This window comes from Epinephelus moara, chromosome 19, assembly GCF_006386435.1.
Source record: "Epinephelus moara isolate mb chromosome 19, YSFRI_EMoa_1.0, whole genome shotgun sequence".
NCBI classification, from domain to species: Eukaryota; Metazoa; Chordata; class Actinopteri; order Perciformes; family Serranidae; genus Epinephelus; species Epinephelus moara.
Genome location: NC_065524.1, coordinates 15,362,753 through 15,389,356, shown reverse-complemented (window position 1 = coordinate 15,389,356; position 26,604 = coordinate 15,362,753). Strand labels below are relative to the sequence as shown.

General features: G+C 42.4%; 2 protein-coding genes across 14 annotated transcripts in view; both read left to right on the top strand.

Moving 5' to 3' along the window:
• The window catches only part of lyst (lysosomal trafficking regulator), a 76,344-nt gene extending 67,232 nt beyond the window's left edge, over nucleotides 1–9,112 (top strand). For 12 of the 13 annotated variants that reach the window (XM_050070632.1, XM_050070631.1, XM_050070630.1 and 9 more), the window contains 14 exons: nucleotides 655–899; nucleotides 1,284–1,350; nucleotides 1,438–1,594; nucleotides 2,146–2,286; nucleotides 2,382–2,599; nucleotides 3,586–3,816; nucleotides 3,937–4,126; nucleotides 4,227–4,363; nucleotides 4,504–4,602; nucleotides 5,107–5,246; nucleotides 6,041–6,138; nucleotides 6,238–6,394; nucleotides 6,496–6,567; nucleotides 6,679–9,112. In XM_050070632.1, coding sequence (XP_049926589.1) covers nucleotides 655–899; nucleotides 1,284–1,350; nucleotides 1,438–1,594; nucleotides 2,146–2,286; nucleotides 2,382–2,599; nucleotides 3,586–3,816; nucleotides 3,937–4,126; nucleotides 4,227–4,363; nucleotides 4,504–4,602; nucleotides 5,107–5,246; nucleotides 6,041–6,138; nucleotides 6,238–6,394; nucleotides 6,496–6,567; nucleotides 6,679–6,817 — 2,091 coding nt within the window. In that variant the 3' untranslated portion in view covers nucleotides 6,818–9,112. Of the gene's footprint in view, nucleotides 1–654; nucleotides 900–1,283; nucleotides 1,351–1,437; nucleotides 1,595–2,145; nucleotides 2,287–2,381; nucleotides 2,600–3,585; nucleotides 3,817–3,936; nucleotides 4,127–4,226; nucleotides 4,364–4,503; nucleotides 4,603–4,982; nucleotides 5,247–6,040; nucleotides 6,139–6,237; nucleotides 6,395–6,495; nucleotides 6,568–6,678 lie in introns of those variants that run through there. The other variant, XM_050070638.1, reaches the window with a different exon arrangement.
• Nucleotides 9,113–9,503: 391 nt separating this feature from the next.
• LOC126407250 (guanine nucleotide-binding protein G(I)/G(S)/G(O) subunit gamma-4) lies at nucleotides 9,504–25,883 on the top strand. The gene is made up of 3 exons (XM_050072001.1): nucleotides 9,504–9,902; nucleotides 11,216–11,321; nucleotides 23,700–25,883. Exons 2-3 carry the CDS (start codon nucleotides 11,223–11,225, stop codon nucleotides 23,826–23,828), a joined length of 228 nt encoding a protein of 75 aa, XP_049927958.1. The 5' UTR covers nucleotides 9,504–9,902; nucleotides 11,216–11,222; the 3' UTR covers nucleotides 23,829–25,883.
• Nucleotides 25,884–26,604: the final 721 nt, after the last annotated feature.

The following is a 26,604-nucleotide window of genomic DNA, read 5'->3' as shown; positions in this document are numbered from 1 at the left end:
ATACATACAAAAACACAGACAATGTGTGATTTTGTTGTTGTTTGTCTTTTTATTTTATTTTTGCCAGTGCCATACAGCAACAATGCTTGGGGATGTGGTCTTTTACAAATTTGAAAATACTGTAAGAATGTCACTTTTATAGAATTGGCTTCTTTATTTTATAATATATGATTAATGTCTACATCAACAAATGTTAACCATAGAATCGTATCAAATCATATCGAATTGTAATGTTCCTACACCGTATCGAATCGTATCGAATCGTTCTGTATTAATAATATATCGTTTTTGAATCGTAGCGTAACCCGTCTATCTAGAAACGTATCGAATCGTCTATCACAGAGACATTCCCATCCCTATTAAATATTTAAAGCAGCACTTGATATATTTTCAGTGTTACCTTTAGCATCACTCCACATGATAAATAAATTAATTAATTAATTAAATTCAAGACTAATTAAGTGGCTTTATGTTGATCAGCAGTTCCCTTAAGGCACCAGGCTCATTTTCTCAGAGTTAAAGAAAAGAAAGGAACACAACTAATTTTATTTGTCGAATTAAATCATTCAGATTTTAGTACTTTTTCCATGTTGTACTTCAGTCTCAACACTACAAATGAAAAACATCTCACAGGGCTCTGTGTTTTCCCCCTAGTTCCGTGACGACGTCTACCACAACATCCTGACCTCTGATCTGCCCAACCTGCTGGAGCACGGAAATATCACGGCGCTCACTCAGCTGTGGGGCTCGGGTCAGATCTCAAACTTCGAATACCTCACACATCTCAACAAGCACGCAGGCCGCTCCTTCAATGACCTGATGCAGTACCCGGTGTTCCCCTTCATCCTGCGAGATTACACCAGTGAGACGATCGACCTGCAGGACCCAAACATCTACAGGTCAGTGCTGGAAGGCAGCTCTGGTTTGAAAAGGCATTGAGATATTTATTTGAAAATTAGATAATATAATGGTATAAAGATTTGTTTTAGGCGCTGTATAAATCCTCTGCCATCAAATCGTACGTCTTGAAATAAGAATACAGCTCTCAGATATTCTTAATAAGTGCTCCTCTTATTAATGCCAGAGCCCTCCACACTAATTTTAAATCAAGACAGATGCAGTTAATATCCATATTGTGGTATTTATTTATTTATTTGATATATTGGATGACAGATAAGGTCTCTCTGAAGTGAAGACTCAAAACACAGATTGGAGCATTTAAATTTGTCACAGATGAACATTGCGGCTCATTTCTTCTTTGTTTACATTTTGTTGTCCTGCAGGAATTTAGTTAAACCCATCGCAGTCCAGTCAAAAGAGAAGGAGGATCGCTATGTGGATAATTACAGGGTGAGGCCTGCTGTTATTATTTTTTATTTGAGCATGAGTTTTTTGAGTTTGTTGGATGTTAAGAAAACGTGTCTATTTGCTTCGCAGTACCTCGAGGAGGAGTACAAGAAGGGCATTCGTGAGGACGACCCCATGCCTCCTGTGCAGCCTTACCACTACGGCTCACACTACTCCAACAGCGGCACCGTGCTGCACTTTCTGGTTCGAATGCCTCCTTTCACCAAGATGTTCCTCGCATACCAGGGTGAGTCACATGTTAAGGATGAAAATCAGAAAACAAAGTCCAGCTGTGTCATCTTCTACAGCTTCTTTAGTTTCAGCAAGTTGTGTAAATGTTAACTGACTGACAGTCTGGGGCTCTTTAACAGCAGATAATTCTCATACATCTCCAAAAAGCTTTCAGCAGCACCAAGTCCCACCTGTCTACATTATACTGACAGCTCTGACCTGTTTGATGCTGAGGCTTTTAGTACTGAAATGTTGGAACATCCTGATCTTAGATCTGACTGAGCAGCATGTTGTCGTAGCCGTGTTGCATCACGTGTTGGTCATGAAAGGTGACTTCGTCTTTATACTTCTCTCTGATCAACTCCTTGCCCTTCCTCTTCTCTTTTCTGTTTCTTCCTTCCTTGTTAATTATTTTTTCATTCATCCGTCTCTCTCCTCTGATCCTGCGAGGCATCTTTTTATGTGATCGCAAATGTATTCAGCGAGCGTGGTGTCTAAGGTCATGAAAGGGGATCTTTTCAATCAGCGAGTCGAATCTGTAATTAGATTGTCTTTGGCCTTAATCAGACCAGAGCTTTGATATCCCGGACCGAACGTTTCACTCCATGAACACCACGTGGCGCCTGTCCTCCTACGAGTCTATGACTGACGTGAAGGAGCTCATCCCAGAGTTTTTCTACCTCCCAGAATTTCTGGTCAACAGAGAGGGTAATTATCATCCATTTAATCTGTATACATATTTCTTACACCAGTATACATTTTTCTCATGTACTAAAAAGTAAAAAAAAAATTTGCCTTTACAGGTTTTGATTTTGGTGTTCGTCAAAATGGTGAGAGGGTGAATCATGTGAATTTGCCGCCCTGGGCCCGCAACGACCCACGTCTGTTCATTCTCATCCACCGGCAAGCGCTGGAGTCGGACCAGGTCTCCCAGACACTGTGCCAGTGGATTGACCTGGTGTTTGGGCTCAAGCAGAAAGGCAAAGCTGCCGTCCATGCCATCAACGTCTTCCACCCAGCTGTAAGTAGCTGCTGTGGGAGCCCGTTTCTACGAGTGTGTTAAATTACAAGATTCTGTAAGTTATTTTAGATGTGAAACTTTCTCGAAATAAGGAGTTAGCATTGTCTCTTATTATTCTAAGATACTCAAGGATTATTTTGAGAAAGCTTCTCATTATATTGAGATACTAACTCGCAATTTTGTGGTAATGACTCGTTATATTAAAACATAAACTCATTTTGATAAAGTTCCTCACGCTGAGAAACTTTCTCATGATTCTGGGATACTAACTCATTATTTGGAGCAACTTTCTCATTACTTTGAGAAACTAAATTGTTATTTTGAGATATTGCGCCATTTTTTTTAAGATACCAACTCATTATTTGGAGAAAGTTTCTTATTATTTTGGGATACTAGATCATTATTTTATGATAGTGCGTCATTATTTTTGGATACTACATCATGATTCTGAGATACTAACTCATTATTTTAAGAAAGTTTTTCATTTTTTTGTGATACTAGGTCATTTTTTTGAGATATTACGTCCTTTTTTTTAGATACCAACTCATTATTTTCAGATACTACATCATTCTTGTGATATACTAGGTCATTATTTTAAGAGAGGTTTTCATTATTTTGTGCTACTAGGTCATAATTTTGAAATATCACATAATTTTTTAGATATTAACTCAGTGTTTTATGAAAGTTTCTTATTATTTTGGGATACTAGGTCATTATTTTGAAATACTACGGCATTTTTTTGAGACAAGCAAGTCATTATTTCAAGAAAGCTTTTCATTAATATAAGCTATGAAGTCATTATTTCCAAAAAGTTTAAAATTATTTTAAGATACCATCTCAAAGTTCCTCTTTATAATGACTTACAGGATCTTTTTTTAATTCATCACACTGGCATAAATGGGATTCCATAAGCTGCCTATTTCACATGTGATAGAAATTATTGGGAAAGTTGTTGCTTACACACATTTTCATATTATTTTTCACAGACCTATTTCGGCATGGACGTTTCAGCTGTAGAAGACCCAGTGCAGCGACGGGCCCTGGAGACGATGATTAAGACATATGGACAGACGCCCAGGCAGCTCTTCAGTGCCTCTCATGTCAGCAGGACCGGCCCCAAACTCATGATGGAGGGGGAGCTGCCGGCAGCCATGGGTCTCCTGGTTCAGCTGGCCTTCAGAGAAACCAGAGAACAGGCCAAGGAAATAGTCTGCCCGGTAATCTTCTGTGTGGCGGTAGTGACAGTGACAGCCTGCTGTGCGCTGAGGAATGACTTAATACATCGTCCATGAAATGATCTGCTGCTCACCTGGCAATTTCCTCTTCCTCCCCCACAGAGCCCACTGCCGTGGATCAAAGGTCTGAAGTGGGGTGAGTATGTGGGTTCGCCCTCTGCTCCAGACCCAGTGGTGTGTTTCAGCCAGCCACACGGGGAGAGGTTCGGATCCCTGCTGGCTCTGCCGACGCGAGCCATCTGCGGCCTGTCCCGCAAGTTCTGCCTCATGATGATTTACAGCAAGGAGCAGGGTAGGAAGCCCACCGGTCACTCACAAGTCAGCCTTGATGCACAGGGTGGTTTGCACAGTGTCATGCTGACTCCATTAATTTCATGTTCTCTGCTCTGTAGGTGTTCGGAGCATGCACAGCACAGACATCCAGTGGTCGGCCATCTTGAGCTGGGGCTACGCGGACAACATATTGAGGCTGAAGAGCAAGCAGAGCGAGCCACCTATCAACTTCATTCAGTGTTCACAACTTCACCAGGTAAGCACCGCAGAGCACCTGTTATTGAAAGGAATTACTCCTCTCCCTTCAGTGTTACACAACTCTACACTGCGGATCGACCAATAAGCTGTCAGGTTTCTCGTTTCCTCTGTCCAACCGCCCGTCTCTCTCTCCTCCAGGTGACCAGCTGCGCCTGGGTGCCCGATGGCTGCCAGCTATTTACAGGCAGCAAGTGTGGAGTCATCACCGCCTACAGCAACCGCTTCACCAGCACCACGGTGGGTTTCCATGGCGACGTCCCCCTCTAACCTTCCGCCTCCACATCAACACCCAATCCACCCACCCACCTCCCATTACCCCCCACCATCCCCCCTCCCTCCCTACCCCTCTTTAGACCGCCTCACCATGCTCAAACGCTCAGCTTCATTAGTCACATCACAGTTGCCCTTGAAACACATTTCCACCGAGCCTACAAGTGGGATTAGAGGTCTGGGAGTTCAGTCATCAGAGAGGCTTTCAGACTTTCATCGGTCCCCACCAATAGGAATTTAGATTTCCTATTTTCTCTGTCTCTGAAGGGTGTTTCAGAAGCAATTGATTTGTGCTGTTCAGAAAATCCTGTTGGAGATTCATTAATGCAGGTTTTTTTTTTTTTTAGCAAACAGTAAAACCGAGATGCCTCATCCATGCTAACCCTGAATCACATGCAGCTATTCAGATCTGGATGTCCTCTGTAGATGGGCTCTAATATGTGTCTGGATTTGGAAACTGTCTCTTCACAGCCATCAGAGATGGAGGTGGAATCTCAGGTTCACCTGTACGGACACACGGGGGAAGTCACCAGCCTGTTTGTCTGCAAACCCTACAGCATCCTCATCAGTGTCAGCAAAGATGGCACCTGCATCCTCTGGGACCTGAACAGGTCGGTGTGTGTGTGGGATATGAAAACAGAAGGAACTGCCCTAAAGGGACACTTCAACCCAAAGTCAAAAATAGATATTTTTCCTCTTCCCAGTAGTGCTATTTATCAATCTAGAATGTTTTAGTGTGAGTTGTCGAATGTTGGAGATATCCGCTGTAGAGATGTCTGCCTTCTCCCAAATATAATGGAACTAGATGGCACTCAGCTTGTGGTGCTCAAAGTGCCAAAAAATACATGTGAAATACGTACACCGTATCACGGTACAGAAGGAAGCGTGCATCTACAGCTAGCTCCATTAGCACCACTGAGCTAGTTAACATTACAGCTTAGTCAAGACGGAAACCATTAATGTTTTAATCTCCTGCTGTCATGAGCATGAGCCTCTCGTCCATGAGGAGATGCACGCTTCCTCCTGCATGGTGATGCAGTTGGCAGGTGTAGTTTGGTAGAAGGAAAGTTCCTAGTTCCTACATGAAGCTGCTCACAACAAGGTCTGTGGATTATCCTGAGTAACTGTGTCATGATTTCTGGAAAGAGACATTTTTCACATGTATTTTTTGGGACTTAAAGCACCACAAGCTGAGTGCTAGTTCCATTATATTAGAGAGAAGGCAGACATCTCTACGGCGATATCTCCAACATTTGGCAACTCACACCAAAACAATCTAGACTGATAAACAGCACTGCAGGTAAGAGGAAAATATGTATTTTTGATTTTGGGGTGAACTGTGACTTTAATGATTTGTATGTCTTCTGTGTGTAGTAAAGTAAAGTGGTGCTCTGTCTTTCTTCAGGCTCTGCTATGTACAAAGCCTCACAGGCCACAAAAGCCCAGTGACTTCAGTGTCTGCCAGCGAGACTACGGGTGACATTGCAACCGTTTGTGACTCAGGTGAACGCCGCTCCACTCTGTGTCCTCTCAGGCTTCATCACACCGTCTTCTAGACTGAAACAATGTTGTGAGTTATGACACACGATTCTGTGTTTCCAGTGGGCGGAGGCAGTGACCTGCGTCTGTGGACGGTGAACGGTGACTTAATCGGTCACGTCCACTGTAGAGAGATCATCTGCTCCGTGGCATTCTCCAACCAGCCCGAGGGCGTTTCTGTCAATGTCATCGCTGGTGGGCTAGAGAACGGCGTTGTCAGGTGAGCAGGGATTTGTTTTTGTTTTTTTATGTGCTTCTTTTTTTCTCAAGCCATTGAATCATCCACACTTTTGTCTTCTTCTATGTGTGAAATATTTCCAGGTTGTGGAGCACCTGGGATTTAAAACCAGTGAGAGAGATCACCTTTTCCAAGTCAAGCAAACCCATCATCAGGTATCTCACCAGCGCTACAACCCTGCTAGTCTTTGCTTTTATATGAGATGCCACCACTGTGAATATATGTTTAATAATACTGATGGTAATGTCCTCTCCTGTGTGCCACAGCCTGACTTACTCGTGTGACGGCCACCACCTCTACACAGCCAACAGCGAGGGCACAGTGATGGCGTGGTGTCGGCGGGACCAACAGCGCATGAAGCTGCCCATGTTCTACTCCTTCCTGAGCAGCTACGCCGCAGGCTGACTGTGTGTCTGACGTTTACTACTGTCCAGTTCTCAGCAAGAGGAGCCCCCCCCCCCTCCTCCTTCTCCTCCTCTTCCTCCTCCTCCTCCTCTCTGCACTGACAGGGAGGAGGACATGTCAGCATGGCCTCAACCTCCCTGAACCCTCCCTAATTTTTATCTAAAGCCATCCCCAGCTGAGCAAACTCTCCCACAGCCGCTCCCAGCATCAAGATTATGAAAATAGTATTATATGTATATAAATATATATTTATAAACATACTGAAGTGGAATGTCGGGGGGAATAGATGAATATTTGGCTGAGGCTGCAACAGACACTTTATACAAAATGCATTTCTGAGAGTGTGTTTGGTTTGTTATGTCTTTTATTTTTGTTTCTCGCTGTTGAGTTTTTGTTGTGCAGAGATCCTTACCTGATGTTGATTTTGCTGTTTCCTGGTAAGCTGCTATCGTCCGGCCAAAGCTGGACCCAAAGTGTGAAGATCCCCCCCCCCCCGTCTCTCACCTCGGCGGCGCTCGGATCTCCCACAGCGCGTCGTCTGGCAGATTGCTGCCGGAGCTCGGCGAGCGTCGTCCTGCTGACGCTGCAGTAGCCAGGAGGGAGGGAGCCCCTCCTCGCGTCTGTCACCGGGAGACGTCCCGCTCTGTGGGAGTGAGACGCCGCTCTGCTGGGCTGTCTGCTCCACTCAAGTCTAAACACTAGTGTCACGGCCCTGCATCACTTTGTATCTGAGCTCAGCGGAGGGATGGGGGGGACATTGGGATGAATTATTCCTTGTGTTGCCTGTTGTTCTGTCCTACTTTTGCATGCTCGAATGATGCTGACCTTGACTGTCTGTATGTGGATGTGACATTTACTGTCATGATACTCCTTTATTAAGGCCTGCCTTGGTGGAACCTGTCCTTTTGCATTAAGAAGTGTTAATATTCATTTATTTATTAGAAGCACCATGGAGGCTCATCTTTACTTCTTTCCTTCTCTTGTGTTTTACCAACTTGTCGCTCAAATGCACCAAAACCTTCTTCACTACTTAATTTAGTTTGCTGAGATTCTGAGAAAGCAAATAACAAACAGCAGTAGATGCCTGAAGCTGGAGAAGAAGCAGAGAGGAGTCTCCTGAATGCCCCCTCGCTGATTTACAAGGCACGTTTAGTACCTGTGCAGCATTACAAAACGGGTGTAGTAGGTGGGAGGACATGGTGAAGAGCGTCATATCCAGCAGACTGAGGTTCGAGAAGTTCGCGTTTCCTGCACTGATGAAGGTTTACAGCTCATCTCAGACTCTTACACACTACACTGATCAGTCCAGGAAACAGTCCACCAAACATTTCTCTCCTTAACCCACCCATGGATCCATGCAGCTATTCTTTACATTCCCACTCAGCCTACAGCACTTTCAGTATGTGTGTGAAATGGTAGTCAAAGCACTGTTTCGTCAGCTACCATTTAATTCAAGGAGAGCCAATGATCTGTGGTCTTAACTTGAACTGAGCTTTGATTTAACTCCACTAATAAATCTAATCCAGAAAGCAATATCAGACACGCAATAGGTCTTTCTTGTCATGTTTCATACGGGAAGAAGTATGTTTTAACACAGCTGTGATTGAAAAAGAAGTTGTTTTGCCTTTGTGTCGACTGCAGCGAGCCTTCTGTGATGAAAAACGATGTCTTAAATTTTACACTTGGTGTTTGACTTGTTTACAAGAAAGGGAATATTTCTTCTTACATCAATGACGTCATTCCTTTTGTGTTGTTCTCCTGATTTGTTTTTTTTTTTGTCTCCCTCTCAGCCCACCTGGACCCTCGTTGTGTGCAGCATCAAACCTGTACAAGACCTAATGTTACTGTGTTTGTTTACTGTGTTTAATGCCTGCATGTGTACATACATTTTCTCCTTGAAATGTATAAAAGTCTATGAGAACCACAACCTTTTCTTGTCTCTCCAACATCCACATGTGAGATTGTATGAATGTTTTTTCCCTCTTTTTTTGGAGAAAATGGCAAAAAGCAGGGAGAAAAACTTAATAGTAATAGATCATGTTTTTTCTGACACAGGAGGAAATATTATTTTTCTGTTGAACTATGCATAATTTAAGATCTTTGTCTAGAGTCGCTTAAATTGTGTCATTTAATTGATGTCTCCGGGCTGGTTTGGCATCATGGACTGAGGTTCTGAAAGGACATGTTTTATGTTTCTGTTTGTTTGTATATACAGTATGTGCGTGTGTGTATGTATGGGCAAACCAAGTGATGAGTATAATATAAATATAGAAATATATATAAATATTTGAAGAAATATGACAACACCTTGTTTGTGGTTTTTTTTTAATTTGTATGGAGAAAGGTGCGTTCAGGGGCATCTAAAGCTAGAAGGAACCTCGGTGATCTTGCACAAATGGCTTAGATTAGAGGCATGACGAGGGAAAAGATTATTATGATTCACAAAGATGGAATCAGGATTTTTAATCTGGATGCAAATTCCCCCCCAAAGAGCGGCGTTGTTATGGATGAGGCCCAGCAGTTACTATGGGGGGGACCCGGTGATGTCAAAGCTGATGTAAAAATGAAATGGGGAAGCCTGCAGATCTCAGGTGCCTTCTGCAGCAATAAAGCAAATTAGAAAAGCAGCAGATCCTATTTCGACTAATAAGGCTGCCTTGGTGCGTTTAGGGCCAGTTTGTACAGTAGAAACGCACCGTGCCTTGTTGCTGCTGCAGCTCCTGGTCCACTGATCGAGTGCTCCCTGCCCCACAGCCTGTATCTGATCGTCATACAGAGGTTTCCCCCCCTGCTGCATGCGTAACATCTCTCCAAGTCCAGCCGTGGTGCTCACCAAGACCTCACCGCTTGGATCTCATCTTCCTACACGGAATACGCACGACTCACACTGAGCGAGCCGCTGAGGCGAAATTAAAACGCCAGGATTTACCTCCTCGGGTTCAGTCCAGACCGAATCGAGGCTGGGATTTCCTCTTATCATTTGATATTTGACAGATCCTCTTTTTGTGTGTGTGTGCGTGCGTGTGTGTGTTGGGTGGAGTCAACCCGGAATTCTCCAAATTGGAAAACCATTGGCACATTTCAGGTAGGTCGGCGGCTGTAGCCTACATTAATGTGCTCATAGCCGAGCGATGCAGCGAAGCATCCACAGAGATGTTTTTATGTCATTCCTTCATGCAAAATCATTTGTGTTTTTGTCATCATGTTTGCTTTGCTATTTTTCTGCTCTAACCAGGGCCGCAGCTCGCACGGCGTGTGTCCACAATTTAATCCCCTTAGAAATAAGAGTCGCCCATGTTTGACAGATCTGCATCAACAATTAGCATCGTTACATTCGGATAAAACGCCGTAGAGCCCGCTAAAGCCCCAGATGGAGCCGTGTGAGCTCCAGGATGCACGGATCGGAGGGAAACCTAAATGGAAGAGGCCTGATAGCTTCCTACGAGGGTGTGATTAAAAGCTATAAATTGGCTTTAGAGGCATGAAGGGTGGGTTTGGAGGATGAATTCACCGTCTGCAGCCCCCCTTTGCAAAACATCTGCTTCATTATATCCGTTTAAATGCAGTTAAATTCGACCTGATGCGATGAAAATGGAATAAATAAGCAAATCGATGCAACAAAAACACACAAAAAAAATCCACTGTGTGTGTGAATTGATCCAACAGCACCCCACCTCAGTGAAATGCTTCATATTGTCATGCACGTTATTATAAAACACAGCTGTGGTCAGGTGTCATGTCTCTCTCTGCTGTGGCTGCCAAACTGGGACATTTCAGGAGTGAGGGGGTCAAGGGGCCTAAAAATGAGAGCCAGATTTAGTCATTGCACTGATAGAGGCACAGAGAGGCTGATTGCTATGGAGCAGGTTGATTACTCTGCAGCTGCATTGATGCACATTGTGGAGAAAGTTGAGAGGATGAAGGCGAAGAGTGGACGGATCTGCTCCAGTCTGTGTAGGTGCCGGAGCAGGGGATGGGAAAGTTGCAGGTTCGGTTCCCTCAGAAGGGTCAGAGACCTTAAATTCAAAGGAAACGAGGGAATAAAAACTCCCAAAATGTCTGCTGTAGTGCCCTTAAGCAGAGCACTTGAGCAAACAAGAATGACTTGACCACAACAGGAGAAATAATCACGCATGAGCACTGACTGTAAAATGACAAACCGCTGTCCAGCTGCTGCCTTTTGAGCTCTTTCTTCAGACAAAATGAGGCTTGGCTGCTGTTAAACTGATTCCCCCAGACGAAATGGGTCCTTTAAATAAAAAAGGTTGTGGAAGAGAATGGCTGCTCCAAGGGGGGGGGGGGGGGTGCACATGGCCAAGGGGGATGCTGCTTTGTGGATGTAATGTGATGTTCATTGACTCTTTGTGTCCCCCTTTGTGCCTGTGTTTGGCGTCACAGGAGCATCATGAAGGACGGTATCGCCAACAACAGCACGGCCAGCATCTCCCAAGCCAGGAAAGCTGTGGAGCAGCTGAAGATGGAGGCCTGCATGGACAGGATAAAGGTACAGGGCTTTTATTTTGTACCTGTGTCCGTGAGCAAATATTTCCATGCCTTTCTGTTTGACCAATTATGGATTAATAAATCACCTGGCTCAGTCACACAGAGAATTTTTGGAAGCTGTCCGTATTGCTATTATATGCAACTACGAGCATTGTTAGGTCCGTATATTAATGTGATTAATGCCATAAAAATCTGTGCAGCTAACCTCCACATGAGTGTTTAGAGCAGTGTATGAGTGACCACTGTGAGCTCCCAGCTAACGTTTCATGTCTGAACAATCATTCATTTAACCCAATAAGATGAAACACCGTTGCTGTTGTCCAAAAACAACACATCACAAGCCTCACCGTTACACTGGCCGCAATATCCCTTCATCAAAATAAACACTAGTTTATTTTGACTCAATCCCACATACAGGTCCTGCTGCTGTAAAAGTCACTAGCGCACCAATTGTGTATCAATCCGCAGCTCAAATTAGTTCCCTATTAATTCACTGTTTAGTCCTGTTAGAGTAACATTTAATAAAAGCTACAGTGCCCAGCTATGTTGGGGAATTACTGAGCTACTACCTCTTCTACTTAATAAAAAAGATAGTATATATTTTTTAAGATTTACTTCTCTAGTAGGAGCATATGGCCTCAGGGGCTGAGTGTTACAGAGAGGATGGGAAAGTTTTGAGACACATTTTTGGTTTTGGTCATTTTAATGGCATTTGTTTTTAGAATATTGACAGCCTTATCCTTTAAACCGTCACAGGGGAAAATGTCAGAAAGACCATGATGGGGTTTTATTGCATGGATTTAGGCAGATGAGAGAAAAGGTGAGATCTGGACAATGCAACGCTGCATTTAAAGAATAATTGCATAAAAAAACAGACATGAAACATTCTTGTAAACAATAAGACGTCACCATAGCAACATATCATTGTGCGTGTTTAATTTTGCCATCCTGTCATTCTGTTGGACTGTTTTGATTGTTTTGCCCGGGCCATTCAGAGGGCTTTGTCCATCTACCGTCTCAATCCATGTGAATGCAACATTAGCCATCAGCTCCCCTGTGACAAACTACACATGCCGCCATCTTGACTTTTTAAACCTCCAAACACAAAATTAAAATTGTCATTTTAGGAAATACACTAAGTCACATTCTTGCTGAGAGCCAGATGAAAAGATTGATGCCAATCTTGCGTCTAAAGTAAATACAAAGCTGTAGAGAGCAGCCAGTTAGCTTAGCTTAGCATAAAGACTGTGAACAGTGGTGAACAGCTTGCCAAGCTCTATCAAAAGATAACTGCCAACTAGCACCTCTAAAGCGCGCTAATTACCACGTTATGTACCTCAATATATCTGGTTTGGTTGCACCTGGCCAATAAATAATCCTGCAAACAAACACCTGGAGAACATTAACAATCTAGTATTTGTACAAATTAAACAAACAAGATGCAGCAATGAGCTTTAGAGGTGTTGGAAGGTGAATTGTTGCTCCCGTCACACTCAGGCTAGACGTTTCCCCCTGTTTACAGTCTTTATGCTAAGCTAAGCTAACTGGCTGCTCTCTCCAGCTTCATATGTATAGTGGTCTGTTTCCCTACATGTCGTACTGCTCTTTAGATTTAAAGACAGTGTATCAACTTTGCCATCCACAAAGATTTTAGTCCTAATGTTGATTCATTTGTCCACTTTTGTGCAGTAGTTGCCATCTCAGTGCATTATGAATGCATTAACCCATATATTGGATGGGCTGATACAGTAGCAGTAAACCATCATCATCGTCATCATCGTCTTGTATCTGTCCTTCATGGAGTCTCTGCTCTGAAAAAGACACTGATTCAGCACTGCACTACTATAACAATGTCAGACAGTCTCTCTGAAAAGAGTAAAAATTGATGCAGCCAAAACCTTGAGCCTACATTACCCACAATGCAACTCGGTCGCACACAATACAGATGGAGGTCCAGGTGTGTTGTGCTAGTGGGAGCTTATGTTGCCCTGAGCGGGTCCATGTCATTGGTTCGACAGCCCATTGGTTCGACATCCCATTAGTCCGACTGTCCGCGGTGCTGAACGGCTCGCGGCGGGCGTATGGTGCACCGCGACCGGCTTGAGGCGGAGCAGGCTCACGGCTTATGTGTTTGTCACTTTCTTTTTCATTTTAACCCACACCATGATCTTTTCCTGACCCTAACCAAGTGGTTTTTGTGCCTAAACCTAACCAGACCTTAACCACAGGGCATCATGATGATTTCGGAACGGACTTCGGAACAATGAGTTTAATATGGTCGGAACAATGGGATGTCGAACCAATGGGCTGTCGAACCAATGGGCAGTTCCCGCCCTGAGCTGCCTCAAGCAGAGATGAGGAGCATCAGGGTATTTTTTGAACTTGTAGTCTTCGGCCTCAGTCCACGCTGACTCAAGTGACATCACCTGAGACAGTTTATCAGATTTAATGCAGCTCCCTCTGGAGTCACTTGATAAACTTTCATGATCGATCATCATTAGAGTTGATGTAATTTATTCCAGCAGTCGACTGCGAGGTGACAACAAAATTAACGTTACTCAGCTCACTTTAGTGAATTTTTTTCTGACAGACGTCACATGAAGCTTCAGTTCACCTTGAAAGCACCGGCCACCACCTCTCTGTCAGAGTGTATCCACTGTGCACAGCTGGGCGACCCATGTAGCATCAATGTGGTAACAGTGAGGGATGAACCCAGAGGCGTGCTGGGCTTCTGTGATTGTTGACCGCTTCTGACATTAGTTTCCTACCAATTTGGGTCATCTTTCCTGAGTGTGATCGCTGAGACTGCCCTTTGTTAGCACTTTCTAATGCAGGCCTCTTCTCATCTTGCATTGCCAGTGTTTGATTTCGGTAAGTGTGCAGCGGGCTGATGAGCCTCTCTGGTTTGAATTTGCAGTCGTAGCAAAGAAAATGTGGACAATGTGTTCGCAATAATCATATTCCCGATACTCATAACCTCCTGCGGCTTTTATTGTGAAGCAGTTGAAGCATCATAAGTGTGTATGTCCTTATCAAACAACACCTGGTTAAATATTGACTTTGAAGCCCTTTACACTCTTTATGGTGGAGGTCAGTCACCATGCTTTAAAATGTCATAATATTCACACTGTGCTTGAGATTTCTGTATTCCAGTCATTACATTGAACCATTCCTAGAAGTCATTGTTTTTACTGTGTGATCTTTGCACCCCAATAAACGGCTGTTTTACATCTTTCTGGTGTGTGAAGGGGGCGGCGCTTCTCGATACGTTCATGAACGACTTCTTGGGGAACTTAAAAGGCCGTGTCATCATCTCATTCGGTATGCTCCTCATGTGCTCAGGGAATGATTGCCCCACAGCCCCGAGGCTGTGCGCTCAGCATTATAGCCGGGTCCTGGAAGCCTGCCATACACCATCATCCCTACTCAGCACAACAAAGACCGCTTACAAGAAAACCTCCTCTTCTTAAAAATAAAACAAAGTGATTATCCCCGACGTGTAATCGCAGTTTGGAGGATGTATCAGGAAGACCTCTAATTTAACCTACAAGTTCACTTTTTAGTACAACGTCTCGTTTAAATCTCTTTCAGATATTTGCGTATTTTTAATGAGCAGAGTTGGACTTAATATACTCTCAAATATCGATAATGGTATCAGGCAAGAAATCGTTGTTTCATTGACTATTAAAGCAACATTACCGTGGTGTTTTTTATATATATATTTAACAAAATACAATATCAGTACTTTTTTGAATGCAGGAGTTAAGATCTAACCTTTAAAGTACTGTATTAGACACACTGTTTTTTCCAAGAGTGTTTGGCTACGGTTCCACTCGACTGTACTGTGATTGGCTAGTACATGTCACATCAACATGTTGAGTTCGGATGCGGTTAGTTAAGGCAAAGAGGATATAGTTAGGGTTTATACTAGCCAATCACAGCAGAGTAGTTTGGGACTATAGGCGACATACTCTTGAAAAAAAATGATGCTGATCAGACACAGTCTCTGGCAGCCTTATTGAAGGTCCTCCCTTCTAAACGACAGTTTCTAGCTCCTTCCATTTTTAAACAGAGCCCGCAACTTAATGCTGTTTCGACAGAATGAAAGCAATGTAGTTGATTTTTGCGCCACTTGTGATTCTTCTCAAGCTGACTTAGGACACTGAAACGCAACACTTTGCACGTTGAGTCTTGTCTCAACCAGAGGCGGATTTAGGATTGTAGGACATCCGGGGCTTAACCCAGATGGTGAAAGAAATGCGCGCGCTGATGCTTTTGTTTTTTGCTGCATCACCACAACCTTCAAATTACCAGTCACTAACCTGAAACAGCTCGTGGTGCCGGCTTTGAATTAAAAAACTTCTGAATATCCATATTCTTCTTTCGTCTTTCTTCTTTCGTCTTTCTTCTTCTTCTTCAGCATCCGGGTACTCGCTGTGACCACCGGCTGTTCACTGACAATCGGAAGTGCTCCGCTTTCAGCAACGGTTATGGGAAAAAAATGTTACCCTGGAGAATAATACACTAGGAAACACTTCTTCTTCACGGCAGGCCCAGGCAGGCTACGCAGTATGCAGGCTACTTTCCCGCAGCTGCTGCCTCTCTGTTGGGCTCCGGTACTGCACGTAACTCACGTGACTTTTTTTTTTTTTTTTTACCAAAGTAAAATTCACATTCGGGGCTTTTCAGAAAACATCCGGGGCTTGAGCCTAAGTAGCTATCCCCTAGCCCCGCCCCTGGTCTCAACCAAGCAGCAGCCTCCAGAGCTGAAAAATGAAGCCAACACGGAGGTTCCAAACACTGCAGTTCTCTGAATTGCCACTTGAGGCTGGCTCCAGAAGCCAGTCAATCCCCATAGACCCCCATGTTAAAATTCCTGACTTAACAGCAGAAATAAATATGTTTACAGCCTGGTACAAAAACAAGTTCGGTCTCTATAGCTAATTTACCCCTTCATGAATACTGTACGGGGGTGGATTTTTATATAACTCACCCAATTACATTTTATTAAGGCTTAAAATTAGACATAATTAAGGGCGGGCTGCTTTGAGTGACAGGCTGTCTGCTGATAGCGTCCACAGCGCCCTCTCACCAAAATATGGTCACTTCTGGCTCCAAAAAAAAACACAGGATGTTTCGCCCGAAATGCCAAACTTGAGGCTTTAAAATAGGAGTCCACAAACCAATAAGTGATATTACGGTAGCTACATCCATTGTATTAACAATCTATGGTCTCAATGTGCAACCTACAGTGTTTGATTAAACACTAGGACTACTGCCACAGTCATGTCATATCCTACCATAACAGCTGAGTGGAAATACCTGTTGACCTTAGAGACTCCTACATGTAATTTAGAGTCAGAGATTGTGGAAAGAACTGTGGCAAAATGGCTGCAAAGGCATTATCACTGGCAGTAACATCCAGTATCATTTACTAATACACTTGATTCTATGAGTTGGTTATGAAATCTTTGACTTGACTTGACTAGTTCATGAGGAGCCATAAACATATTTCTATTATTTCGTTCAACGACAATGTGGGTAACTGGTCAGTCTTGGCCTAACGCATGAGTGCTCCCCAGTCAAAATAACCGGAGGCTTTCTTGGCAATATGCAGCTAGCATAAAATTATTAATGAATCTGGACATTTGGAAACCAATTTTATCAGACTGTCCAGTTTTAATGCAGAATTTTATTGTGAGTTGTTTTGCATTCACACACTGTGTTCAGGCCTGCAGCCAGTTTTCCAGTGGATTCACATCATCATGACAAAAGGGCGGCGAAACAACTGAAAAAACAAAACAAAAACAGAACCATAAATATGTTTTCCATTTCCAGTTTGTAGTGAAAAGAATAAATGTATTGTTACAATGAGTGGCCAGTGGAGAGCCATCATGATTGACAAAAGGAAAAAACGTAAAACCAAAGAATGCTACAAAAATGAAAAACGGCACCAGCATCAAGCATAACAAGGTCGTGGCTGAATCGCACTTTAAGTTGTAAACTGTTTATTAGCATGCATAATAATTTGCTGTCAAGCCTAAAATACTGGGCAAGGTTAACTAACTCATTTATCTTACTGCTGAAGGTGAAGGGTAAATGGTAAAAAAAAAAAAAAGTGTGAAATGATGTTCTGTTAAATGAGCTGAGAAGTGTTCAGATCACATGGTGTCTGAATAGATCTGACTTGTCAGTTTTATTGTCACCTTAGCATTTTATGGAAAAAGACACATCAGACTGGAATGTAAATGAATCTTAAATGTCAGATCAGATCTGTATCTGAAAGGCTTTCACTCAGCTCCTTTGTAGGTCTGACAAATATTTAAGCTCTAGGAGTACTTGACTTCTGCGGCCTCATTTGGCTGCAGTATGGTGCATCTTTTGCTCTGATGTGAAAACCTTTTAGCACCAAAACTTTAAGTTGCCAGAGACAAATCTGTGTTAGCTTTCTTTTACACAAGTGTTTAATCAGGTCAAAACTTCTCATCTCTTAAAACAACAACATATCATTCATTATTAAGTAAAACGTAACATTAGTAAAGTTTGTTTTAGCCAACTGTGAGGACATTTCAGAGCCACTGGGTTCACAAACAATTTTACTCTTTGTATTAGCGCTCATATTTCTCAGCTATAATGATCTTCCAAGAGAAATCTAATGAAGGTATTAAGCAGGAAAAATGTTTCCACTCATTAAGACAGCAGGCCACACTGGGCCTCAGGCAGCTATAAATATTGTATTTTAGGTATTTATATAAGATTTTTGCTAATTCATAAGGGAAAAAATAACTTAAGTCATCAGATAAGAGAGATGGTGTGACCCTCTAAAAATAATTTCAGTAGCAGCATGAATTTACATCTGTATTATTTCCTCGGCAGTTTTTTGATGATTGAAAAGGCAGGCAGCTGTTTGTGCTTTAATATCCACTTGGCACATCAGATGTGGAGATCCAAGTCATTCTTCATTAACAACCCTGGAAAAAGAGCCGCTGAAGTAGAACGTGGCTGCAAATGAAAGCAGGAAAAAAGTTCAGAGAAAGAGGAGGAAACAGACAGTTGGCCACGTCTGGCGATCCCTTAAATTTAATTAAGGGATCTGATGAGGGAGAGTGTGTATCAGTGACAGGAGGAGTCTCTGTGCTGCTGATTGAGGGATCACCACATTCTCATTAATTGCTCAATCAGCCAAAGGAATGTGATCTGTGCTAATTAGAAGGACTCTCCTTCCATCATGGGGCTGCGGTGTAATTACAGTCAGTCTGGGCCTAATGACACACGCCGTGCAATACTACTTTTTGTCCTGTGGGGCTCCTGCTCTCTGCAGAAACCCTGGCTGCAGTTACATGATAGTATAAATATTGCTTTTACTCTGATTATGAGAATAATTAAGCTTAGTTGCATTGGAAGAGAAGGCTTTGTCAATGTTCCCACTTTGTGCAGTCTGCGATTAGTGCCAGAATTAGGTCAAGTCGAGACAGACATTTAAAATAAATACGCAACTATAATAATAAACCATTTGATCTGCGTCTTTTTAGACAACAGATAATTTCTAATTTTACTTGCTTACTATGTTATAACAGCTCTCTGAATATAACTTTAAAGGTCCGGTCTGAAGGGTTTAGGGATGTCCATTGGCAGAAATGGTGTATAATATTCAGAATATGTTTTCTTTAGTGTATAATCACCTTAAAATAAGAATTGTGGTGTTTTTGTTACCTTAGAATAAGCTGTATATCCACATACGGAGCAGGTCCTCTTCCACAGAGTCCACCATGTTGTTTCTACGGTGGCCCAGAGTGGACAAATGAGGTTTCACAACGGCCACTGTAGTACTCCTACCAGTGACTGTATAAGTTGGAGAACGCATCTCTACTTGCTCCCACTGTACAAAAGTTAAACAGAAATGTCCAAGATACGGCCACTGCCAATTTGTGCTGGTGACGTCATTTGGAACCTGCATGAGTCTGCATGGTCGTGATCTCTGCAGTATCTAGTTCACACCCATACATCCGCCGAACCAATAGCGAGCAGCACCATTGATCGCGAGCACACCAATTGGCACACACAGCTGTCAATCATGTCGTTGAACCCCCTTTTTTAGCATCAAATAACGAATTAAAACCAAACTTATCAGAAAAATGAACACTTGAACAAACAGCAGTCAGATAAGAACTACGTAAAATAACAGACACCATCTTTGGACAAAAATTATTTGATGTGTACTTTGATCTTTTAGTTTGGCCCATGTCCCATCTGCTAAAATGGGGGCGGGGGGCTATTCTGCAGCCAGCCACCAGGGGGCGATCAAGATGGTTTGGCTTCACTTTTGGAGAGCTGTCATGTCACTCATCTTTATACAATAGATGGTTAGATCAGTAGGTCTGTTTGGCCAAATACCTGTTACAAGGGGTGGCAGTAGCTTCGTCCTTAGGGACTTGGAACTACATTGGGAACAGGAGGGTCGCTGGTTCAAGTCCCTCCGCAAATATGGAGTGTTAACTGGTAGCTGGAGAGGTGCCTTTGCCCAAGGCACCGAACCCCCAATTGCTCAAGGTACCTGTCCATGGGCAGCCCCCTCGCTCTGACATCTCTAAATTTAATGCATGCATAGGTCCTGTTTGTGCATGTGTGTGTATTTCGGGCCTGTGTGTGTATGGCCACAGAGTGAAAAAACTGAATTTCCCTGTGGAGATTAAGAAAGTATATCTACTTTCTTTGTCTTCTTAAACTTATGACTTTAGCATGCTAACGTGCTAAATGAGTATGTTAGCTTGCTGACGTTAGCATTTAGCTTAAAACACTGCTGTGTCTCAGTGTAGCCACACAGAGCTGCTAGCATGGCTGTGGAGTCTTAATCTTGTTTCAGACTCACTGATACAGCATGAGCTCCCTCAGTGGTTCCCAAACTTTTTGCTTTATGTGACCCCTTAAAATGAAGCAATGACCTCTTTCCCAGGATGATTCATTTGAAGGATTGTTAGATGCCCTGTAGAGCTGAAAATATATCCAGGACCATAGGTGAGGAACAAGCGAGGTAAAGCTACAGTAAGCCAACATGAAGGGCTTTTGCTTTTGAGATACAAAAAAAAGACATTTAGTGTGTGGTATTTATTGTTAAACAGGTATATTTTTACACAGGAAGGTGTAACAAGGTGAGAGGATACGGCTGTGTGTGATATTCTACATTTTCAAAATCATCAAAATCCATAAAAAGACCAAAACCAAATAATTCATGTGTAGCCAAACCATGATCAATCTCATACCTCTCTCCCTCCATTGTTGTCCAAACACATTAAAAACACATTAATGAGCTGCATTGTTGCAACAGAACAAATGTGTATGAATTCACGGCTGAAAATAGTCCTCAGCAACTGCACTATTTCCTCCTGTTTGATTAACCTTTCTTAGAATCTACAGTGCCCAGCTGTTTTAGGAAATTTCTGAGCATTTTGTAAAAGGGACAGTATATATGTGTGTGTGCTGTTATAATAGATTTACAGTGGGAACAAATGGGCTTGGGGCTGAGTGCCACTGGGTAGGGAAGTCAGAGAGAATTGATAGACTGACTAACACATTGTTGGTTAATGGTCTTTTCTGGGGATTTGGTGACAGTAAGAAAAATGGAGAATAACACCAGCCTTATTGTTCCTTTTCAAATACAGAAATCTCACCTGGGAAACCTTTTAGACAAATTATTTTATGCTGTGAGACTGTAAAAATAATACTGCAATAATCCATGTTTAAGGCTAAAGCTGATTAGCAGCATGATGGATTTAGTGTGTTGTATTCTCCTGTGAGAGCAGCGGTGGGTGAGGTGAAATGGCAGACAGGAGATCAGATGGCTCTGTCCTCCACGTAGATCCCTGAGCCCTCGCCGTCCCTCTGATGCAGCTGCTCCTCCTGCTCTCCATTTGCAGCCTCCCCTCCCGTAACCTCCCACTCAGCTCCCGAGTAGAAGCCCACATTTACATGCAGTCTGTCTGTACTGTAAAATTTATAGTAGTTTGACTTTGAGAAATACACTGTGCAACTTTTGAGGCAGAAAGTACGTTGTTAGTCCCGCCCTCCTTTCCCTTCAGCCGGTCAAGGTCCCACCTTAACACTTGTCAGTCATCCAGATGAGCTGTCTCTTCTTGTTGCCTGAGGCTGAGGTAACAGGCATCAGTGCAGTCGCCACAGGCTTGTCGAGTCACAAACACAGATGATGTGCAATTTCTAAGAAAAAAGAGCCATGTAACAGTCATCCAGATTTTGGACATGTCTCATCTGGTGCGAGTTGGCTCCACAAACACTTTCTCTGAGAACAAACACACAGCGAGTTCAGTGCAAGTCAATCAAAATTTAAAACACGTACAACACGTCTCCAGTACTTCATGCTTTATTAACCTTGAAATGTTCACCTATACAGTATTTACTTTAAAGTTTTCACAAAATCAGTGTAGTCAGGACCACCTAAACCAAGACCAAGTCATGACTGAGACCAGAGTGTATCAAGACCGAGACAAGACGAGTGTGAATACCTCGCTGCAGAACACACTTAGAATACAATGTGGAACATGCAAACCAAAGAGATCCTCAAATTCATCAATCGATGACTGATCGACTATTAAAATAATCAGTGACTATTTTAATAGTCGACTAATCGGTTTGAGTCATTTTCATAGAAAAGTACTATTAAAGTACCCCAAAATACTCTTATTGCAGCGTCTTACGTTCAGATATTGGCAGCTTTACACATTCTTCCATGACAGTGAACTAAAACCCTTTGGCGTGAGTACGAAACAAGACATTAGATGACGTAATTTTGGGGTGTGGGAGAGACAGACCGACATTTTTCAACATTTTAACACATTTTTCGATAAAATGATTTGTCGAATAATCAAAGAAATAATCAACAGATTAGTCGACAATGAAAATAATCGTTAGTTGCAGCCCTACAGAAAACATAAAGATTCCTCTTCATTCACCTCTTTTATTGAGATATACTTTAATAATCTAAAGGCATTGCAGAGGGAAATTATGTGTGTGAATTCCTGTAAGAAAACATATAAAAACACTAAGTGGCTCTTTTTTGCACGGGCAATTTAGTGATATCCCCATAGCTGTGGTCCTGACCCATCTTGACATAAAATCCAGAGTCCTGTTTTTCCGAGACTGAGACAGGACCGAGTGAAAATGCAATCAAGTCCGAGACGAGCCAAAGAACTTCAAAAAGTGGTCTTGAGACAAAGACTGATCTCGAGTACTCCAACACTACACAAAATACAATAAATATAAACCCATTAATGGTAGTCAGTCTAGCACATTGTGAACTATTTGATGATTTCAGTGTAGACATTCATGACCCTCAGAGGATAAATCCTTATGACTTTGGTGATCTATGGACATTTCTTCCAGTGCCGCCGTCTAGCGAAAATTCCATTTTATCCATCACCTAGGTTTATGACCAAATGCTTGCAAAAACTAATGGCATTTCTATCAGCCCCAGCTCTACTTTGTGTCTGTCACAAGTGTAGATATACTCAGCTGAGTCAGTTTAAAGGTATACAGCACTGTGCGGGAATCGTTGGTTACTATTTGTAAGCAGTGCTGAAAATTAAAATGAAAGCCAATTCGAGATTAGCTATACTTTAATTTTTTTACTGCTGCGTCCTTAATTATTGTATCTTCTTCTTGGATGCCTGCTGCTTATAGTCTGGTACCTGGTCCTGAACTCACCTGAGCGCTGTGCCCAGGAATGTCCCAAACACAGTAAGATAAGGGCAGAGTCTCTGCAGATAAATACACTGCCACACACTTCCAGTAGGCATAAGTGATGACTGAGAGGGATTACTTTTGTATGAGTCCATACATTGTATAATAAATTAGGAATCCCTGCATATTATACCTTTAACACTCTACTCCGTTAACAAAGTTCATATTAGTCTAAAAACACTTGCAGCATCTACATTGTCTACTGTCCAGTTATTTTGGGGGCATTCTCTATCTTTATTCGATAGCAACAGGGGAGAGATGAGAGTAAAAGATGGATAGAGAGCGATGCAGCAAAGGTCCCCAGCTGGATTTGAACTTTTAAGTCACATGACTGATGAATTATACATAGAAAACCGGAAACAACCTCAGACACTGAGTTGATGAAGGCAAGACAGCTGAAAATGTAAATAAAGCATGGTGCGCTGGAGAAGAGCGCGACAAAGCTTCAAATTTAATAATCCAAAAACATCCCAAACATCATGTAAGATTTAGGTAAAGAGACGGAGTCAAGTGAAGGAGACCTCTCTGTGATCCTATGTTAATGAGTTTATGTAATAGCCATTATGTAATCGTCAGAGCAACATCTGATCACACATGCATGTCCTTCTCCTTTGTCTCAACATTTCAGGTCTCCAAAGCAGCTGCAGACCTGATGGCGTACTGCGACGCCCACATACGCGAGGACCCCCTCATCATGCCCGTCCCCGCCTCCGAGAACCCTTTCCGGGAGAAGAAGTTCTTCTGCACCATCCTCTGATGACCTGCGGGTAGAGCTGTACGGGTGCAGGCATGGCGTTGCCTGTCTTCTCTGTCTTCACCACACCTGAAGCTACTGGCCATAGGCGTTGAGTTGAGTTTTGCCAGGTGGACACTCTGTTGTTGGTCAGCTCTGTCCTGGTGGCTGAAGGTTTTGGGGGAGTCAGCTACCAAACTGGCAACCCAGTGAGCGTATCATGTCTTGTTAAATAGGTTTGTTATTGCTTTGTTATTAGAGAACAGCCTTGCTCAGTGCTTAATGAGATGAGAGATGTTTTTTTTCTTTTATTGTGCTAGATCTTAACATGCCTCAGGAAACAGAAATTTGCCCAGTGTCTACGACTTTTTTAAACATTTATTTCCCTTCCCTTTATCTGAATAAAAAAAGCATTAATCTTTGTATTATCTTGAGCATAATTTGAGTTAGTTTTTTATCGCTTTCAGTGCACAGGTTTGACTATTTGTAGCAACGCTTACTGAAAGCACTACTGAAATTTGACACTTCCTTCACTAGTGGTTTCTCTTGCAATTTGCCTCCAGAGTCACAAACAATTAACCCGCTTGTTTTAGCGCTGCAGTACAGTCAGATCCAGATTAGAGCCCAGAAACAGAAACCTTATCTCGCATAGTGAATTATTTCAGCTTGTGCCAACTGCTCTGGTAATAAGAAGGAGGTGGCTGCACATCAGTTCTGCCGCAAATAAATAAATAGACTCTATTTATTGAAAGGTGCCGAGCTAATGTTTCAACAGCGAGATGAGTTCTTCAGGGTTATCACTGTGCAAACAACCCTTAGGTCAAAAATTATTTATGAATCTGCCACCTCCTTCCCCGGCCCGCTCTAATGCATTCTACCTTTGCTGCACTGTTTGATTTACTCTCCGTATATTTCATCCACTTCAAATCGGAGACACTATCGGTTTAATCCTGCAGCCCTCGACTGGAATATTTTTACAAGTTGCAGGACATTTTTTCCTCTTATTTCCTTAACGGTCACATTTGTTTTCTGGGCATGTTTCCTGAGCCTGATTCCTTTTGCCTGTCCTAGAGTGAATGGCAAGGCCTTTGACATTAATGCCAAACCAGAGGCCTGCATGTTTCTCCGCTCCTTTTTGACAGCCCCCCTCTGTTTCCGAGGGACTGTCAGTCTTTTAGAGTGTACAGTATGTTACAGTGCCAATTTCTGTGAGAGCAGTGTGATCTTCACACCGTGCTCCCACAGCCTTTTTTTTCTTCTTCTCCGTTTTGTTTGTTTTTGGAAGAAAAAGCACACTGTCGAAACATTTCCTTTACATGGTAGTTGAATAGCATTTGCTAATTTTTACGATGAATTGTTATGATCGTTATTAATATTGTTATTATCAGTAGTATTATTGAATATTTGTTGCACAGCACTGACAGCTACATGACGTGTAGTGCTACTAAGCTTGTATGATACTTAGGAGTAAAAAAAAAACAAAAAACATTTATAAATCATGCAATTATTGATACTATCTGAGTATTTTTTAAAAATAATGGAAAGGGTCGGTTTACATAATATGATCCCTTCGGTGGTTCAGGCTTTTTGCATCATTGTTTCTGTAAAATTTAAAGAAATTTCCTCTTGGTACTTGAACAGCCATCGCATTAAGAATCAAACTGATACTGGACTCTCACAAACTATTGGACTCAAATTGTTTTCAGGATAATTACTGTCTTTATTTCCGAAATAAGAAACCTGAGTCTGACCTCAGGGCGCTCCCTCTGACCTCATCTTAAGGATGGTGCCAAATCTGAAACAAGAAATATAACGGCTAGAGATGAATATTGCATGGATTTATTTCTATCTATAACAGAGAGAACTATTATGATATGAAATATTGCCTCTTCGTTGACTTTCTGGGTGCTACTCTGCACATAATAATCTCACTGGAGTCCGGATATGTCGACAATGTGCAGCTGTATTCATGAATGGTATTATCGTTTTGGTAAAAAATAGCATTTAAATAGCAGGCTTTGTAAATCCTTTGACGGATCAAATGAATTAAAGGAAAACGGCAATCCCAATGTGCTGTGTCTTCAGTATTTCTGCCTTGTGTCTCTCACTGATGATCTGAGCTACAGTCTGTCTGATCACACTGATAACATAAAAGGCCACTGCAAATTGCTCTGGGTCTCACAGATGAACATGATATTCTGGTGTGTAGTGGAGACCCCCTGTGGCTGAGCTGAACCATAGGCCATCTGGATGCACACTGTTCATGCGCCGGGGCTTTTTTTTTTTTTTTTTGGTTTAAGGGTTTTGATTCAATTCAGCCTCAGCCACTTTGCCTCTTTTACATTGTAGACAGAAAAAAAGCATCTGCCAACACTGCGGGCCGCATGACGAATGTCCCTTATAATGATTCAGGGTATCAGCCACTGACATCAACATTCACATTTTCTGTTGTAGCTATTTCATGTGTCCATCCATGCATGCATTTACAGCCTCACCTGGGAATAGACTGAAATTACCACTCTCTGCCAAGTTTGGTTGATATTTTCAGATACTATTTCACTGCACTTTAAGGTCTGGTGATCATATGGAAGTCAAAATTGCTTCTCTTGGTCTAATAAGTCACGGACATACGGGGAAATCAACCTGGTGTTTTCCTATCATAGCTCAAGTTATAAAAACTGGCAATAACTGAACAGATTGTACAAAACAGTATGGACACCTTTGATGAATGACATTGAAAAGGCAAGCCAGGTATCCCTTATTGATTTTTCTGAACCAATCCCAAAAGACCAGGATGTAA

Excerpts from the sequence above, each read along its gene's own strand:
- LOC126407250 (XM_050072001.1), top strand. The coding sequence starts at position 11,223 with ATGAAGGACGGTATCGCCAACAACAGCACGGCCAGCATCTCCCAAGCC. Across the intron at positions 11,322-23,699 it reads CCTGCATGGACAGGATAAAG|GTCTCCAAAGCAGCTGCAGA; the intron begins GTACAGGGCTTT and ends TCAACATTTCAG.